Raw genomic sequence first — 19,617 nt, 5'->3', positions numbered from 1 at the left:
TGTTCCACGAAAATCATGAATATCATGCACCAACAATGCATTATTAAGAAACCTATTCAGATGTGTTAAGTCACGTTAAGAATGTCAGGAATGTGCCAAGAATGACGCAAATATGACATTTGTGATGCGTCCTGCCTATTTGTAAATGCAGCATTAGCAGCAACGAGACTACAGTTGCGATGCCACCAGATTAGGCGGGGCCAAAATAGATAAGACGTCTATATTATACAAAAGCTGAGTGATGCAATGCTGCGACTGCCAATGCCAGCAAAAAGGTAACAAGATGTCTGATGGTTGCTCACTCAAAATAAATAAACCAAGATGGTGGAATACACTCCAAAACAGCTGTATTTTTGTATTAATCTAATATTTTAGGCATGTTTCACATATATTTTGTAAAGGTTAGTGAGAAATACACTCACACTCATCTTCAACTGCTCAGTCCAATTAAGGGTTGCGGGGGGCAAACACAGGGAGAACATGCAAACTCCACACAGAAAGGCCACAGGTGGGAATCGAACCCATTACCTTCTGGCTGTGAGGCAACAGTGCTAACCACTAATCCACCGTGCTACCCGAGTGAGAAATAAACACTTTAAAATTTAAATTCACTGCTTTTGCAACAAGATAACACCTTTGGAGTGATTTACAGGACATCTTATGGCAATGTTAGCATGCTGACTCCCGATACAGGAACGTCACCGTGAAAGAAACAAATCAAGTAAACTTTCGTTACATTAAAGAATCAAGCATGAACTAAAAACCCATAGTGACAATGTTGGGTTTTTCCGTCTTTTATAATGTATGTATCATTAAACATTGTGCACATTATCGCTATTTAACCACAAGCTGGCCACTTCCCAGAACAAACGCCAACTGCTTGTCACCCTCATTTGTACCTAATGTGACCTTAAAGTTAATGTGCCTGAGTAGAAATGTAAATGTTAATGTACACATGCTGCCAGACTGATGGGACAGAAGGGTCAAGGAACAGAAGGAGCGCTGCTTCATTCTCTGCACAGGATACCATTTATTGTTTTGCCCATTATAAATGATATTTTACAAGTTTTTTGTGTGAAGAAGCCAGAATATCTTTAGAAAATGTAGTTTCTGGTCATCAGACTGACATGAATTATTCAAATTTGTCAGTTTTCTGCAGTTTCCAACAGTTCAAAACATATTTTATATATTATTTATTATTATATTATTTATATAAAACATATTTTATATATATTTTATACAGTGAGACCTTTTTTAACAGATAAGCTTTGTCATAGTTGTAGAGAAATACAAGCTCAGTAATATAAATTCAATAATTTAATGCAGTTTAAGAGATATTAGTGAAGATGCTTTCTGCAGTGTGTGATTGCTTTCTGCAGTGTGTGATTCCCCCCCCCCCCCCCCACACACACATCCCCGCCTCTGAAATTATTGTTTGAGGACAGGTTGCCTCCTATGCCCCACCTGTTGTTCAAAATATGCACTGCACCAACTCAAACTGCTTAGTAACAACCAATGAAATCATTAGATATAAACAAAGCAGCAACTGAGTGGTCAAGATAGTTCACATACGTGTGTACAAGAAAATGGTACATGAATGAATCATCGATTTCCTTGGATTTCCTTGCTAAAAGTGGTACTTAAACACACAACAATAATAACCAATGTCGGTTTGAAATCAAAATTTCAGTATATAAAATACAAACATAATATTTGTACTTCACAAATTTTAAATAATTTCAGGAAGAAAATATATTTATTTATGTAGCACTTTCCAGCCAAACAAAGTGCATCATAACACAAAAGGCAAAAAAACAACAAACATATAAACAATGTAATCATTAAACCTTTTTTTCTTTCAATTATTGACATGAAGTGTTTCCAAATAGAGCAAAAATATTGATAAATAATTTGGATAAAAAGCACAAACGTAATACTAGAATTAATTAAAAAACGTGTCGAGGGAAATTTTACAAAATGAAATATATACGGTTGTTTTTACACTTTAAAAGTATTAAATATTGAAGTTGGGGCGAGTGTTCGCTTTGTTTTAGCGAAGCAGGAAGTGAACAAGAGTGAGTGTCTGAGTTCATATGTGTTGCCAGATTGGGTATTTCTAAGCGATATTAGGCTTTTCTTCCAAAATTGTTAGCATAATTGGTTTACTGCAGACATACAACTACATTAACATGGTTATTAATACAAATTTCTGTGAAACTTGGTTTGGTAAAGTTGAAGCTGGATTGCTATTTCATTGTGACAGCTTTTTTTTAGTGAAAATTGAATGCAGGATTTATGAATTTGCAGGAATATGAAACATTGCAAGGTTACATTCACAGAGGAAGAAAATATGTATTTATCCTTCTGTTGGTCTGGTTTTTGTGTTCGTGTATTGGCAAAATATCTCAAAACTTAATTGACCACATTTGGTGAAGAGATGATGCTTGGATCAAGATAGAGTGTTAAAAAAACGAAACGTAGAGAATTCGTTTTTACTTTATATTTTTTTCAAGAACCCTTTCTATGATGACACCATACTGTAGAATGACACACTGATAGTTTGACACCCACCCTCCTGTAATGGTTAGTAATAATGGCCATTGTCATTGTTATTATTGTTATTATTATTATTATTATTATTATTATTATTATTATTATTATTATTATTATACTTTGTATATATATATATATATATATATATATATATATATATATATATATATATATATATATATATATATATATATATATATATATAGTCAAACCTCTGCCATCTGAGTGCCTTCTAGTTAAATGTTAGAAGGTAATGCACATATGCATGCATAATTCCTAAGTGAATATTTTTAAAAAAGAGACTTTAAGTTATTACTTACGTTGTGTGATTTTGTGTATCACGTAGTAAAGTAAAACTGAACTATTATAATGATAAATTCTTCCTTTTGAATTATTTTTATTTTCTCGAATTTCTATTCACAGACACGATTGCGTTTTGTGTCCTTAGATCTGGCAACACCGGTTGCCTGCAGCATCAGAACAACGATGGAAGAATTTGAAGGTGAGGAAAAGAAAAATCGCGGTGTTGTTAATTTTGTCGCTTTTATGGAGACGTGGAGTTGTAGTATTGTTCGTATTTAGATTTATGGTTCTCGGGATCGACTTTTGTTCTATTTTTTTTTACAGCGTCCTCCTTTTTTGTTGCTTGTTTGTTTTTTAGCCTTAGTAACGCTGGGTTCGGGCCAAAGAAGATGAGGCCGTGAAATAAATCATTTATTCACTCATTATCTGTTCTCTATGCAGTAAACACTGAGTAATTAACGATACAGTGAGGGGTTAATTGATGTTTTTAGGGCTTAATACGTCAGCGGGTGGAGTGTTTGTTGCATTGTGGGAAATCTGTCAAAAAAATAAATAAATACATGATAGAGGTTATTAGAACTTAGACCCTTCAAGGTCAGTGTTGACAAGTAAGTATTGTAGTACACTGCAAATATTGGACACAACCTGGGTGTGATCTGTAAGGGTGGGAAGCAATCCCAGGTCATTCTTGCTGTGACAGTGCCAGTCACTAAGCCACCTTGCTGGCACGCTGAGGTCATACACCCATTAAAAACTCCCACTTTCATGTAAAAACAGTTTTAATGTAAAGAGGCTGCTGCTTACCATTCCCTCTTCATCTTCAGTCCACAGATTATGCGGGTGGGCAGCAAAGAGTACAGATGAGGGCAGTGGGTGTGTCTCACTGACAAAGTTGGAGTTCCGATGTGTCTTTTCAGTGACATTTTGCAAAAATGTAAACCGTGTGAGTTGTGACTGAACTTTTGGCGATAGTTGTTGGGTTTCTTTGTGCACAGGGTTTTTTCATTTCCCACTTCAGAGTTTGAGAGTAGGGCTAATTTGTATTTATTTTTCAAATGTAAAGCCTGGTTCACACGGCAAGACAATTAGGCCGATATCGGACCCGATCTTCCCCTTCCGACAATCTTAAGGATACCCCGACAATCGTGATGACGATAAAGATAATCAGATATTCCTGCCATGTGTGGTGTGTTAAAAGCGTTCTGACCTGCTCGGAAAGATGTCAGGGGCACTCCGATCGCAAATTGGGGATATTCAACATATTGGATTGTCTTGGCCCAATATCGCAGTGTGTGTTGTGTCCCCCAACGACAAACGAGCATGCAGCCTGATGAATGTGATGTGTAGCCAATCAGAAAACGAGGTGACGGACGCACGGAGCAGAAAATAAAATCATTCCTCCATCGGGCATCTGGGCTTTCACTCTGGACAGGATGAGAAGCTTGACTATCTGGGAGAGACTCTGAGTAGAGTCACTGTGTGATAGGTTGGGCATCTGGTGAGGATGCCCCGGATGACTCCCTATAGAGGTCTTCCAGGCATGTTCAATTTGGAGGAGGCCCCAGGGAACACCCAGGACATGCTGGAGTGATTATATTTCCCAGATGGCTAGGGAATGTCTAAGATCCCCAGAAAGAGTCACAGGACTTGCTGAAGAATAGGAAAGTGTGGAATGAGCTGCTGGAGGCCCAGTCACATGGCACTAATGAAGAACAAGGAAGCCCAAACAAAACAAGAAATCTGGACTTTCGTTAACTTTCGTTGGCATCGTTTAACCTTCGCACAGCTTCATCCCTGCAGCTTTTGCTTGCTTTTTAAACTCTTGAAAAATTTGAACGAATGCCGCCAGAAACCTCAATTTGTCCATATTTTGTTTTGCTGTCATTCTTGACGTTTCTTATCATTTGCTTATTTTTTGTAACGTTAGCATTTAGTTTGACTTCGTTCAACCAGCTGAAAGTTTTCATACAGTGCAGAAGCCAGTTGCTGCACAAAAGGTCCAGCTGGTGTCCTCTCAGGAGCTGCAGCATTCTGTCCATGAACTCTGCATATTTGTTTGCAGCGGGGGAGCGTTGCAGGAGTGCGATCAGCCTTGTTGCTGTAGAGTTGCTCAGGGCCGTCATGATGTAATATTTTGTTGTCTGCGGTGATCTCTCAGAGCAAACTGCGCCTCGGTTTGTGCAAACTAGGCGGCAGTTTACAGAAACGTGACTGAGCATCAAGTGTGGAAAAAGTTACAGCAGCAGCGGACATTCACGTGTGAACAGCTTTGATCCACAGAGGTGTGACATATGACAACACAAAACCCAGTGTGATCGCAAGTGGCTGCATTCTTTTGTGAACAATGTTTGAGTTGCTGATTCATGTACAAGACAGTCCTTTTGTGCATGTGTGTACGTGCACTACAACACATCCAAACACTGAATGCATTCATCCAGAGTGAATCAGCTGGAGAGAAGGTGAAGCGCGCGCGTGTGTGTGTGTGTGTGTGAGATCCACGTATGCCGTGCCTGTGTGTGCGGGATCAGAACTGGTAATCGCTTTGCCATTTTTGAGAAAGGAGTGCATTTCTACAACGCAAAAAAAAACAAAACAAAAAACAAAACGAAGGCACGAGTGCGGCAAGGGCTACACATGACAGTACGCATACATTAAAAGCAAACATATGCAGCTGCAAGCTAATCTACAAATGCAACGACGTGAAAATGCTGAGTACGCATGCATTTCAGGTGCACAGACAGCGATTAGAGTTTTGATATTTGAAAGATTTGAGAAATATTTCGCGTGTTTGGAGTGTGTATTATTTTGGTAGGGTATTTAGCATGTGTGGTTAGTGTGGGGTTTTTTTTTGGTTTTGTTTTTGTAAAAACGAGGCATCTTATGAATGTTGAGCAAGTGCTTTAGTTTTTTTTTTTATTGGAGTAAGACGGAGCACACAGCGTATCGTCAGAGTCTGAACCAAACAGTGAGGATTCTGAATGATGAAGAAGGTAAATGGTAAATGGACTGCATTTATATAGCGCTTTTTCATCTGCATCAGATGCTCAAAGCACTTTACAGATAATGCCTCACATTCACCCCGATGTCAGGGTGCTGCCATACAAGGCGCTCACTACACACCGGGAGCAATAGGGGATTAAAGACCTTGCCCAAGGGCCCTTAGTGATTTTCCAGTCAGGCGGGGATTTGAACCGAGGATCTTCTGGTCTCAAGCCCAACACCTTAACCACTGATTATCCCTCGTTTCTTCTGGACGAGCTACCAGAGCAGGTGGATCCACCGATGTGCGCACAGATCTCCACAGTAGGTCGACTCTTGCATTTCTCTTTGCAGCTTCTCCAGACCTCAGGCGCTACAGAGCTCTGTCCCAGCGCCGAGTCCTGGAGCACAGAGCAGGATGCAGACACACACTACTCCAGCAGTGGCTCCTGGTGCATTTCGTTTAAAGCATCGATATCAGTGTTGGCTTTGGTTTTGTTTTGTTCCTCTTCCGTTCCTTTTGTGCTCTTGATTCAAAGGGTATTTGGTGATGGGAAAAGTCAAAAGCTCATTCGTCCACCTTTTCTCAATGATTTGTGACTTTTTAAATTTTTTCCTTTCGTTCAGGAATCGTTGTATGCCGTGTGACCGAGCTGTTAGTCTGCTGCCACAGTGAGCTCGACCAGGATAAGATGCAGAAAAAGAATGAAAATTTGTGCAGTAGATGTCAGATCCTGATGCCTGACACCTTAAATGGACTACATCTATATAGCGTTTTCCATCTACATCAGACGCTCGAAGCGCTTTACAATAATGCCTCACATTCACTCTGATGTCAGGGTGCTGTCATACAAGGCGCTCACTACACACCGGGAGGAACTAGGTGATTAAGGACCTTGCCCAAGGGCCCTTAGTGATTTTCCGGTCAGGCTGCGACTTGAACCAAGAATCCTCTGGTCTCAAGCCCAACACTTATCCACTAGACCATCACCTCCCCCACCTTCTACTAAAAGCTCTGACTGCACTGATGTGCACAACACCGGGAGCTTGGAATGTTGACCTGCTGTCAGGTGGACAGCGTTATAATCAATATGCAGTAACGAGTGAGGGGGTTTGATGATGGAGCCAAATGGCTTCTGCACCAAATTGAATTTTAGAGGGTTATTACGCACATATCAGGATTGTAGAAGGGATTTGCACTGCCAGCATGGCATTTTAGAGGTGGAAAAACAAGTGTTTGTGCATATATATATATATATATATATATATATATATATATATATATATATATATATATATATTATATATATATATATATATATATATATCTATATATATATATATATATATATAAGAGAGAGAGAGAGAGCGCCCCTGGTACCACGAAACAAAAGATACACACCCAAGATCAGTTTATACCTTAACATGAACTTTTCTGTTTGGTTATTGCAGATGATGGTGCCCCTGAAGACCTGGTTCCATGCAAAACCTGTCAAAGATGTTTCTTTCCCAAAGTCCTGGTAAAACTTAAACACCCCCCGTGCTTTTTCTGTCTCTGCTGTCTCTGTCCTGTTCAGAGGTACAGAGGAGGCTTGAATGAATTTTTATTCTGAGTATTTGCGCTGTTGTTTATGTGGTTTCTCACGGTTACTCCTCATCTGACACGAAATCAGTCGATTCGAGAGCAACGCATGACTGTCCACAGTGCAAAGGGTCAGCGATGTTCTGTGTAAAGAGGCAGAAACTGTTCTTGTAATGCTGTTTGACTATTGTGGGAACTTTGGTTTGTTGAGGCTCATACATCAAAACTGTGGTTTGAAAAATGACTTGACCACAACTAAATCTCAGTATTTATTAAACTAAGGTATGTAAGCCAAAATCAATGTTGTGCAGTATGTGTCAAATAAATATGGGAACACTTAAGTTTCCCGTATCATGCCTGACAAAGGGCCTTACGGATTGTCTTTATCCGTGTTGACATAAATCATTATGTTCTCATAGATTGCTTGCTTGTATTACAAATACAAACACTTGTGTGTGTAAAATAATATGAATACTTAATGGGTTAGCATTGCTGCCAGTGGTTGTTTCTTGAAGGAATGTGTCTATGTCACACTTTGGACATTTAGAACAAACCATAAAACCTTTTACCCAATCACGAAAACTGTTGTTATAAACATTAACCAAGTAGTTTTATACATTAGATAGTTTGGATTTATTGTAAAAAACTGTTTTCATGGTGCGTCTCATTTTTCCCTTGCTGTTAATACAAACTGGCAACACGTTAGCAAAATGCCAATTTGTTTTTTTGTTTTTTTTGGGTCTACACAAGTAGATTAAGCTGTGCAATATATTTCTTCCTGTAGGAGAAACATGCTAAAATCTGCCAAAAGATGATGACCAAAAAGAGGAAGGTTTTTGATTCCAGCAGACAGAGAGCTGAAGGCACCGACATATCAACACTCAAACCCATCAAACCAAAGGTAACATCACACAAAAACTCAGTCTTACTAAATATGTTTGTTTTAACTTGTCAACCAAATGTGTAATTACACTCAATATGAGACATGATTATTTAAGTATAAATTCAGTAAAATATAAGGACTTGTTTTTAGATAATACATCTTAAATATCTTAAGTGAAACAATCTTGGAAGCATCTTACTGAGTCATATCTGAGATGAAACAAGCTTTTGTGACTCACAATAAGATTTTTTTTACACTGCTGTGTTATTTGTAAAAGATGTACCACTTCCTAATTACTGTATTTTCTGGAGTACGAGGTTTATTAGAAAAGTATCCGACCTTATTATTTTTTTCAAAAACCATATGGATTTGAATCACGTATGATTGCGTCAGACAAGCTTGAACCTTCGTGCGCATGCGTGAGCAGGCTTTGAGTGAGGAGTGGTCCACCCCTCTCGTCGTATTTTTCATTGTTTAGGAATGGCTCAGAGACTGCCGCTTTGCTTGATCAAATTTTTTTCAGAAACTGTGAGGGACATCAAAGTGGACACCATTCGAGAAATTCAGATGGTTTTTGGTGAAAATTTTATGGGTTTCAAAGAGATTACGGAGTGTTACTGTCACTTTAAGGATGGCTCAGAGTGACTGGTGGTGCGCTGCGCTCCGAAACCGCCATCGACAGGCTGAGCGACCATTTCATTTCTAAACGGATGGCTGTATGGATCCGTGAGCATCGTGTGCAATTTCTCTGGTTATCACAAGAGCTGGACATCAACCATTTTCCGGCAGATTTCACTTTTAACAAGAGATTTTGTCATGGAAAGCTGAGCGGAGGCTTCGCGCGTCATGATGGATTCGCTACTGGAGCGAGACCAAACCACCTCCGTTTTGGTCTCACAGGACGGCTTTGAGATGGCGTTCAGACAGCTGTCGGTGGTTTTTCCATCGAGTGATTATCCGAGAAATTGTGGATGTGCCTGGACATGTCAGAACATGTCCTGTGAGGCTTCATCACGGCGTTGCTTTGCGCCATGCAGCACCGCCGCGACACGCGGAATTCCTCCGCACGTCTGTCTCAATGTGCCGAAAAACTGCTGATATCCATGTCTTTTCACAATTCCTGTACTAGTCAGATGACATCCCGGATAAAACACAGCGTCCAGTTTGGAAATGAACGGCACATTCCACTGTTACAGGAGTTTTTGTCATGGAAAGAGGAGCGGAGGTTTCGCTGCGGTGCTGCATGGCGCACAGCAACGCCGTGATGAAGCCTCACGGGACATGTTCTGGCATGTCCAGGCATATCCACAATTTCTCGGTTAGTCGCTTGATGGAAAAACCACAGACAGCTGTCTGAACGCCATCTCAAAGCCGTCCTGTGAGACCAAAAGGGAGATGGTTTTGTCTCGCTCCAGTAGCGAATCCATCGTGACGCGCGAAGCCTCCGCTCGGCTTTCCATGACAAAATCTCTTGTTAAAAGTGAAATCTGCTGGAAAATGTTTGATGTCCAGCTCTTGTGATAACCAGAGAAATGGCACACGATGGTCACGGATCCAGACAGCCATCCGTTTAGAAATGAAATGGTAGTTCAGCCAGTCGATGGCGGCTTCGGAGCGCGGCGCACCCCACAGCCGCTGGGGGCCGTCCTTAAAGCAACAGTAACACTCCTTATTCTCTACCAAGCCCGTAACATTTTCACCGAAAGCCAGATAAATTTTTCTTATGGTTTCCAGCTGCCAGTCTCTAACAGTTTCTGAAAAAATTCTGATGGAAAAAAAGCCCAAATCATTCCGCCAATGAATCCTGACAATGAAAATCCGACGAGGGGGCTGGACCACTCCTCACTCAAAGCCTGCTCACAGGCGAATGACGCAACCGACAGGCGTGGAAAAACTCACGCATGCGCACGAGGGTTCAAGCTTGTCTGACGCAATCACACTTGATTCAAATCCATATGGTTTTTGAAAAAAATAATAAGGTCGGATACTTTTCTAATAGACCTCGTGTGTGTGTGTGTGTGTGTGTGTGTGTGTGTATATATATATATATATATATATATAAATATATATATATACACTCAACAAAAATATAAATGCAACACTTTTGGTTTTACTCCCATTTTGTATGAGATGAACTCAAAGATCTAAAACTTTTTCCACATACACAATATCACCATTTCCCTCAAATATTGTTCACAAACCAGTCTAAATCTGTGATAGTGAGCACTTCTCCTTTGCTGAGATAATCCATCCCACCTCACAGGTGTGCCATATCAAGATGCTGATTAGACACCATGATTAGTGCACAGGTGTGCCTTAGACTGTCCACAATAAAAGGCCACTCTGAAAGGTGCAGTTTTATCACACAGCACAATGCCACAGATGTCGCAAGATTTGAGGGAGCGTGCAGTTGGCATGCTGACAGCAGGAATGTCAACCAGAGCTGTTGCTCGTGTATTGAATGTTCATTTCTCTACCATGAGCCGTCTCCAAACGCGTTTCAGAGAATTTGGCAGTACATCCAACCAGCCTCACAACCGCAGACCATGTGTAACCAGCCCAGGACCTCCACATCCAGCATGTTCACCTCCAAGATCGTCTGAGACCAGCCACTCGGACAGCTGCTGAAACAATCGGTTTGCATAACCAAAGAATTTCTGCACAAACTGTCAGAAACCGTCTCAGGGAAGCTCATCTGCATGCTCGTCGTCCTCATCGGGGTCTCGACCTGACTCCAGTTCGTCGTCGTAACCAACTTGAGTGGGCAAATGCTCACATTCGCTGGCGTTTGGCACGTTGGAGAGGTGTTCTCTTCACGGATGAATCCCAGTTCACACTGTCCAGGGCAGATGGCAGACAGCGTGTGTGGCGTCATGTGGGTGAGCGGTTTTCTGATGTCAATGTTGTGGATCGAGTGGCCCATGGTGGCGGTGGGGTTATGGTATGGGCAGGCGTCTGTTATGGACGAAGAACACAGGTGCATTTTATTGATGGCATTTTGAATGCACAGAGATACCGTGACGAGATCCTGAGGCCCATTGTTGTGCCATACATCCAAGAACATCACCTCATGTTGCAGCAGGATAATGCACGGCCCCATGTTGCAAGGATCTGTACACAATTCTTGGAAGCTGAAAATGTCCCAGTTCTTGCATGGCCGGCATACTCGCCGGACATGTCACCCAATGAGCATGTTTGGGATGCTCTGGACCGGCGTATACGACATCGTGTACCAGTTCCTGCCAATATCCAGCAACTTCGCACAGCCATTGAAGAGGAGTGGCCCAACATTCCACAGGCCACAATTGACAACCTGATCAACTCTATGCGAAGGAGATGTGTTGCACTGCATGAGGCAGATGGTGGTCACACCAGATACTGACTGGTATCCCCCCCCAATAAAACAAATCTGCACCTTTCAGAGTGGCCTTTTATTGTGGACAGTCTAAGGCACACCTGTGCACTAATCATGGTGTCTAATCAGCATCTTGATATGGCACACCTGTGAGGTGGGATGGATTATCTCAGCAAAGGAGAAGTGCTCACTATCACAGATTTAGACTGGTTTGTGAACAATATTTGAGGGAAATGGTGATATTGTGTATGTGGAAAAAGTTTTAGATCTTTGAGTTCATCTCATACAAAATGGGAGCAAAACCAGAAGTGTTGCGTTTATATTTTTGTTGAGTGTATATATATATACTGGTTTGGGAGGCCCTGTGTTTTATACTCAGGTGCGACTTATTTACAGAAAAATCATGTTTTTTATTCACATTAATAATTATAGTAATTATTTATGTGGGACTTTCATAGAAATCAAAGCACTAAATAAAATAAATTGTAATAATTAAAAAATAAATGGCAGTAATAAAAAGTACACTACAACAGTTCACAGAAATCTCAAATTAATCAGCTGGTAATGCAAAACAAATGGTGCAACTTATACTGTTGTGTGACTTCTTATACTCCAGAAAATACGGGAGTAAAATAATTTATCAAGATTCAACATTGAGATCTTACTTTAAGAACCCTAAAAAAAAAAAAGATTTTTTTTTTTTTTTTTGTCCCCCTTGTTCTACTGACCATCTTTTACATGAAAATTATGTTTTGGAACTAGTAAAATAAAAAAGAAAGAAAGAAAATCTGTCAGTAGAACCAGTTCAATATATTTCATATGAATTTTCTAAAAAGTCCTTATATCATACTGAAATTTAATTTGATATTCAGACCAGGGCTTTGAACCAGAATTTTCTCCCAGCTGCTTTGTTCTGAACAGAAACAGTATTTTAACATTTTCAGTTTTGGGGTCCACCTCAAAATTGACTTTTCCAAACCAGTTAGAACCAAAAACATATAGTTCCTGAATTGGGTAATAATGGTCCGTGTCAGCTTTGGGACACTGAAAACACTGTATATGCCAGACCTGTATGTGGCGCTGTAACGCTCATGAAAAACAGAGAAGAAGACTACAGCCTGCTGTAGCAGCAGAAGCTATAACTTTCCAAAGCGGCACACTGAGTAAAATAAAGCCTTTGAAGAGGAGGAGGATCCATGGAGCATGAGATCGACAGACAGATCGGTGCAGCATCTGCAGTGTTGCGGCCGCTGTATTGGACCGTCGTGGTGGAGGGTAGCTGAGCAGGGGGGGCAAAGCTCTCGATTTACCGATCGATCTACGTTCCGGTCCTCACCTATGGTCAAGAGATTTGGCTCATGACTGAAAGAACAAGATCGCAAGTACAAGCGGCTGAGATGAGTTTCCTCAGCAGGGTGGCTGGGTGCTCCCTTAGAGATAGGGTGAGGAGCTCGGTCACTCGGGAGGAGCTCGGATTCGAGCCGCTGCTCCTCCACGTCGAAAGAAACCAGCTGAGGTGGCTCGGGCGTCTTATTCAGTTGCACCCTGGACGCCTCGCTGGAGAGGTGTTCTGGGCACGTCCCATCGGAAGGAGGCCCCGGGGAAGACCCAGGACACGCTGAAGGGACTACGTCTCTCAGCTGGCTTGGGAACGCCTCGGGGTTCCCCCCAAGGAGCTGGGGGAGGTGTGTGTGTGCTCTTTGCCTCATAGACGACGCCTTGGGCTAACAAAATAATGGACTGGTTACAAAAGGGAGGCACTAACCCACTGCTGTCCATCGATTCAATCAGCAGCTAAAGCTACAGTCCTCCTGAGACCATTCATATAGTTTTGACTGTTTCAAATATTAAAACAGTTCACACACTGAGTATATATACAGTCTTAATCTGACCTGTTATATCATTTTAGTCAGATTTATCATCAGAGCCTGATGATAAGACGTCCTTGTTTTAGAAGACGACATCTGGGAAATACTGTAATACCTTATCGTGGAAATTACTTAAGAAATGCAGCATTTTAAAAGAAGTCCCTCATCACAGTGCTCCATTTATTCATACCTGTCTTCAGGCATTCATCGTCAATTTACCATTCTGCTCACAACAAAATAAATCCCATTAATGAACCACCAAGACAAAAAAAAAGCATAGTAATAATAATGCAAATAAACACAGTGTTTTTAAAGAAGCCCCTCGATGTTTGTCTACTCCGGGTACATTTCTCAGCGTGAAACACAGCAACACGCAACCACTTTCTCCTGTCAACAACAACAAAAAATAGCGTAAGTGAACGACAGGAGGAAGTGAACCTCACTGGGTAAACGGAAACTTTTTCAAGAACAAAAAAACAAACAAAAAACAAAACTGTATTAACTGGTTGCCATTATTATAAATAACAATTATGTTCTCGAACATTAAAAAATATAACGTTTCTGGTTTTGTTTTTTCCTCCTAGCGAAATACCAAAAGTTTCTCGTTTTTGTTCCATGAACTGGTTCAAAGCCTTGATTTTGACTAGAACTTAGCCAAATATACTTAGAACAAAAATTATGTTCCGCTTTGGAAATTTCCTGAGAGAACTTTAGTGGTTGAGTTATTCTTCAACAACAACAACAAAAAAACAAAAGCTTGTAAAATGTCATTTACACATTTGTATTGCGAAGCTAATGTAAAGTTCTACATCAGTGTAACCTGTATAACCATCTGTCCGTGTTTGGTTTGCTGTCAGTAGTAATTGTAACTAACTTCACGTGAATGATTCTTACTGATAACCTGAACAGTTGTGGTTATGTAGCACCACAGTGAATCAGGCATTAATCATCTCTTCTTTTCCAGGAAAATAATGACAATTCCTGTATTGAACACCAGCTCATGTGCTGTAACGTCAGTATTCTTTGTTGGCTGAGTCTGTTCAAATTTAAATGGTTTCCACTTTTATTTCAGTTACACTGTTCATCTTCTACCACTAAAGTAAGTTCATTTGATTTATTGCAGTTTGCTGTACACATGACTTTTATTCACACATCTAATCTCCTGAAGGCATTCACTTTCACCTCTTCTTGCTTTATTAATAATAATTTATTTTCCTTTTTAAAGTAAATTTTTGTATCATAGATACTTGCCAACTTATGGCCTTTTCTTCTTTACTTATGGCACAAGTAACACAATTTGCAAAAAAAAAAAAAAAAAAAAATCACAGAAAGAGCCCATTTAAAAGAGTACTTTACATTTTTATACAACCTCAGTTATTCAAACCCCATTACCAATCCTGCCTCTTTGTGCTACACTCAGCTCTGAATATTATATTGTGTAAGAGAAATCTCATCTCCAGAAACTTGCTGAAAAAGAAATACACAGGTATCAATAGTCTACCAGTAGTACAGCTCTAATGTAACCCCAAACGATTTTTCTCAACCTGAATATCACAGTCTACTTGATTAATATCCTATAGTGTACTTGATTAATTATAACATATATTGCTGGCAATAATAAATAGCATGGAATATTTATTTTTCATGACCTTCATTATAAACAAACAGGAAAAGTATCTTCGAATGCTGGAGCAGGGTTTATATAAATCAGTACTTTTAAAATAAATCAAACCTGGTGTCGTTTTTCAGATGTTTTGTAAAAAAGAAGGTTGCTCAGGCCATTTTGTTCCTGTTTTGAGCATATGTTGCCTTATTACCTCCCAGGAGGGCGACACTGTTCACTTTCATAGATTTTGAAACCAGCCATTCCCAAACTTAAGAATGCTGTGGCCAACTTTGAAATCTCAAAATCTTCTAAACTCAAACCTTTCATCCCAGGTTTGGTTGATACATGACACTAAGATGAAGCATTTTCATGTCAATTATGTTCAAGTAGGTCATATGTCATTTAAGTTCTATGGCTTTTTATGGTTATGTTTTAAAATAATAATAAATATTTCTGGGTAATTTTAAACCTTAATACGCAATTGTACATCAAAGATGTTTGTATTTATTTTAACTGAACTCTCATGGACCACCTGCATGGCCCACCGGGGGGTCATGGCTGACAGTTTTTCAATCACTGTTCATAGAAACATGATTGCTAACAATGTTTTGTTCTGCTGCAGGTTGTAAAAACCTGTGATTGAAATCTATGTAAATATTTTCAGTTTTTTAGTCAACTCAGTAATTATTGTTTCATTTTTATTTATCTCATTACTAATACTCTGCTTTTTTCATCTCTCTCTTTTTTTAATTTGCAGGATTTGGTTAAAAAAATGCCTAAAAATTTTGTCAAGTACTGCATGTGTATTTTCATGAACTTGTGCTGTGACCACAATCAAGCTTTTATGGATAAACTACACGCATAAAACCAAAATGTTTGACAAATCATAACTGAGTGGAAGTTGTGTCATTGGTGCAACAAAACTGTCTTTCCTTATCCTTGTCTCCATCACTCCATTTAAATTAACGTTGTCCTACACTCAACAAAAATATAAATGCAACACTTTTGGTTTTGCTCCCATTTTGTATGAGATGAACTCAAAGATCTAAAACTTTTTCCACATACACAATATCACCATTTCCCTCAAATATTGTTCACAAACCAGTCTAAATCTGTGATAGTGAGCACTTCTCCTTTGCTGAGATAATCCATCCCACCTAACAGGTGTGCCATATCAAGATGCTGATTAGACACCATGATTAGTGCACAGGTGTGCCTTAGACTGTCCACAGTAAAAGGCCACTCTGAAAGGTGCAGTTTTATCACACAGCACAATGCAAAAGATGTCGCAAGATTTGAGGGAGCGTGCAATTGGCATGCTGACAGCAGGAATGTCCACCAGAGCTGTTGCTCGTGTATTGAATGTTCATTTCTCTACCATAAGCCATCTCCAAAGGTGTTTCAGAGAATTTGGCAGTACATCCAACCAGCCTCACAACTGCAGACCACGTGTAACCACACCAGCCCAGGACGTCCACATCCAGCATGTTCACCTCCAAGATTGTCTGAGACCAGCCACTCGGACAGCTGCTGAAACAATCGGTTTGCATACCCAAAGAATTTCTGCACAAACTGTCAGAAACCGTCTCAGGGAAGCTCATCTGCATGCTCGTCGTCCTCATCGGGGTCTGGACCTGACTCCATCTCATCGTCGTAACCGACTTGAGTGGGCAAATGCTCACATTCCCTGGCGTTTGGCACGTTGAAGAGGTGTTCTCTTCACGGATGAATCCCAGTTCACACTGTTCAGGGCAGATGGCAGACGGTGTGTGTGGCGTCGTCTGGGTGAGCGGTTTTCTGATGTCAATGTTGTGGATCGAGTGGCCTATGGTGGCAGTGGGGTTATGGTATGGGCAGGCGTCTGTTATGGATGAAGAACACAGGTGTATTTTATTGATGGCATTTTGAATGCACAAAGATACCGTGACGAGATCCTGAGGCCCATTGTTGTGCCATACATCCAAGAACATCACCTCATGTTGCAGCAGGATAATGCATGGCCCCATGTTGCAAGGATCTGTACACAATTCTTGGAAGCTGAAAATGTCCCAGTTCTTACATGGCCGGCATACTCACCGGACATGTCACCCATTGAGCATGTTTGGGATGCTCTGGACCGGCGTATACGACAGCGTGTACCAGTTCCTGCCAATATCCAGCAACTTTGCACAGCCGTTGAAGAGGAGTGGACCAGCATTCCACAGGCCATAATTGACAACCTGATCAACTCTATGCGAAGGAGTTGTGTTGCACTGCATGAGGCAAATGGTGGTCACACCAGATACTGACTGGTATCCCCCCCAATAAAACAAAACTGCACCTTTCAGAGTGGCCTTTTATTGTGGACAGTCTAAGGCACACCTGTGCACTAATCATGGTGTCTAATCAGCATCTTGATATGGCACACCTGTGAGGTGGGATGGATTATCTCAGCAAAGGAGAAGTGCTCACTATCACAGATTTAGACTGGTTTGTGAACAATATTTGAGGGAAATGGTGCTATTGTGTATGTGGAAAAAGTTTTAGATCTTTGAGTTCATCTCATACAAAATGGGAGCAAAACCAAAAGTGTTGCGTTTATATTTTTGTTGAGTGTACAATGATATGCTTGTACCGTTGAAGTAGTTAAAAACTCAAGTGATTTAAAGGTGGTAGGAAGTTGGTGTTTTACTCACAGGACAGTGGTCTACTTCTGTCACATTTGCCTTAAATACGATGTGGACTTCCACTTTGAGAAAAGAAAATGGCTGTCCCATTTTTTTGTCTTTGCCGAACAGTTTTTTATAAGAGTGGAAGCCATGTTGTCAAAACGCTTTGCTGAAATGTTCCACTGCCCCTTATTTAAAGTTTAAACTGACATGGACTTTAGTCGTGATGAGAATTTCTTCTGTTCACACTCCTGTCAGCCTGAACCACCTAAAAAGCAGTCCAACTGGCGTAAGAAACATGAAGACTTTATCGCCACCATCCGAGCTGCCAAGGCTGTTAGCCAGGTTGTGAAGGATGGGGGACCTTTACCGCCACCACCTCCTCCTACCTACGATCCAGGTAAGCCACAATGCCAAAGGACGAGGTGAGATGCTGAATTGTTCTTGTGTATATTGCTCATCAAGAAGCTATGATCTATTTTATACATTGGTACGTATTTATATGTAATATTTGAAGCAGAAAGAAGATGAAATTAGGAACATGAGAGTGACTTCACATTGTGAAAGTTAAGCTTACTTGTTATCAATAAGATTTATGGTATGGAAGAGTCATTATATGGAGTTACATTATTGATGAGGTTAATCCAATCTGGTATCAGCTTCTGATACCAATGTAATTCAAGTATCGGAAATTTCCGATACAACCTGCGGTGTTTCCCGATACCGGAGAGGAGCCACGTCTGTGAAACCTGTCAAGTGCTGCTTGTTCTCTGCTTTGTTTGTGGCTGAGCATGAGGAGGTTTCTGAACTGAGGCCGAGCTGTTTGAGAGAGGTCTCTTCTGCAGTTGAGTTGCAATGTTCTAGCCATGGGTGCCGGCAAATTTCTGCCGGGCTCTCCTGTTCAAATTGGTTGTGTCGCTGAACACAGGTTTTCTGAAAAATGAACTGAATTATTGCTGAAAGTGTGTGTTGAAAAATCAGCCGCTTCAGCGTCCCGAGACTGTGAAACGCTATGAAACAGCAGCTCAGTGTGCAGCTGAACAGAGTTTCTATCTGCTAAATGGGGAAAAAACTCCATCAAAATCCTTCAGTATTAAGCCAGAGTCTCTCTAGGGCATGTAGTTGATGATACATTTAGAAATGTATGGTTTATTTTACAGTTGAAAGGCTTTGTGTTTCCAAAAAGTTCCAAGTCTGCTATTACCAGGAAAACAGAGAGAGAGGGAGAGAGAGAGAGAGAGAGAGAGAGTGTCAGGGTCAAACATCTTAGACACTTAAGAAAGAATGGACACGGAATGCAGCAAATCTTTTTTTGTCAGCTTTGCAAAGGGAAGAGCAGTCTCAGAGCACACACTCTCTTTCTGACTGTCTTCAACTGTCTTCCTGTGCTCAGCATAATTTTATTCAGTCCAAACAGTGACATACAAGCAAGGCGTGATCATAGTGACATTGTCAGTCACCTTGAATGGAAGCAAACATCCTGTGCAGCTGGTGGATAAAGATTCATTACAAGATTTAATACATGTCTTATCTGTGGGTTTGCTGTGATTGCTAGCCTGTACTCCCTTCTTTTCCCATCAAACAACACATCTCCAGACAGGCTGTGAAACCGACTGGTACACATCAATTCCATTGTTTCACTGTCTTCCCACGAAAACTTTCCTCGCTTTAAGGCCGCAGTCCCAGCAGAGACCTGCAGTACTACATGGTGCAAAAATATAAGCATGCATAAGACATGTGATGCAGAACAAACGATAATAAGTGTTGTGATGGTATAAACATAATTTTTGTAACAGAGAGAGTGTGAGAGAAAGAGAGAGAAACACAGAGAGAGGGCTCC

General features: G+C 40.6%; 1 protein-coding gene across 4 annotated transcripts in view; it reads left to right on the top strand.

The window, feature by feature from the left end:
- The first annotated feature begins 3,006 nt into the window (after positions 1 to 3,006).
- Positions 3,007 to 19,617, top strand: part of zc2hc1a (zinc finger, C2HC-type containing 1A) — a 32,026-nt gene continuing 15,415 nt past the window's right edge. For 2 of the 4 annotated variants that reach the window (XM_034165538.1, XM_034165590.1), the window contains exons 1-5: positions 3,007 to 3,055; positions 7,288 to 7,355; positions 8,202 to 8,318; positions 14,596 to 14,622; positions 18,027 to 18,177. In XM_034165538.1, coding sequence (XP_034021429.1) covers positions 3,040 to 3,055; positions 7,288 to 7,355; positions 8,202 to 8,318; positions 14,596 to 14,622; positions 18,027 to 18,177 — 379 coding nt within the window. In that variant the 5' untranslated portion in view covers positions 3,007 to 3,039. The remainder of the gene's footprint in view (positions 3,056 to 7,287; positions 7,356 to 8,201; positions 8,319 to 14,595; positions 14,623 to 18,026; positions 18,178 to 19,617) is intronic. The other 2 variants (XM_034165645.1, XM_034165708.1) reach the window with 2 other exon arrangements.

This window comes from Thalassophryne amazonica, chromosome 1, assembly GCF_902500255.1.
Source record: "Thalassophryne amazonica chromosome 1, fThaAma1.1, whole genome shotgun sequence".
NCBI classification, from domain to species: Eukaryota; Metazoa; Chordata; class Actinopteri; order Batrachoidiformes; family Batrachoididae; genus Thalassophryne; species Thalassophryne amazonica.
Note: the sequence above shows the minus strand (reverse complement) of the source record. Positions and strands in the feature narration are given on the sequence as shown.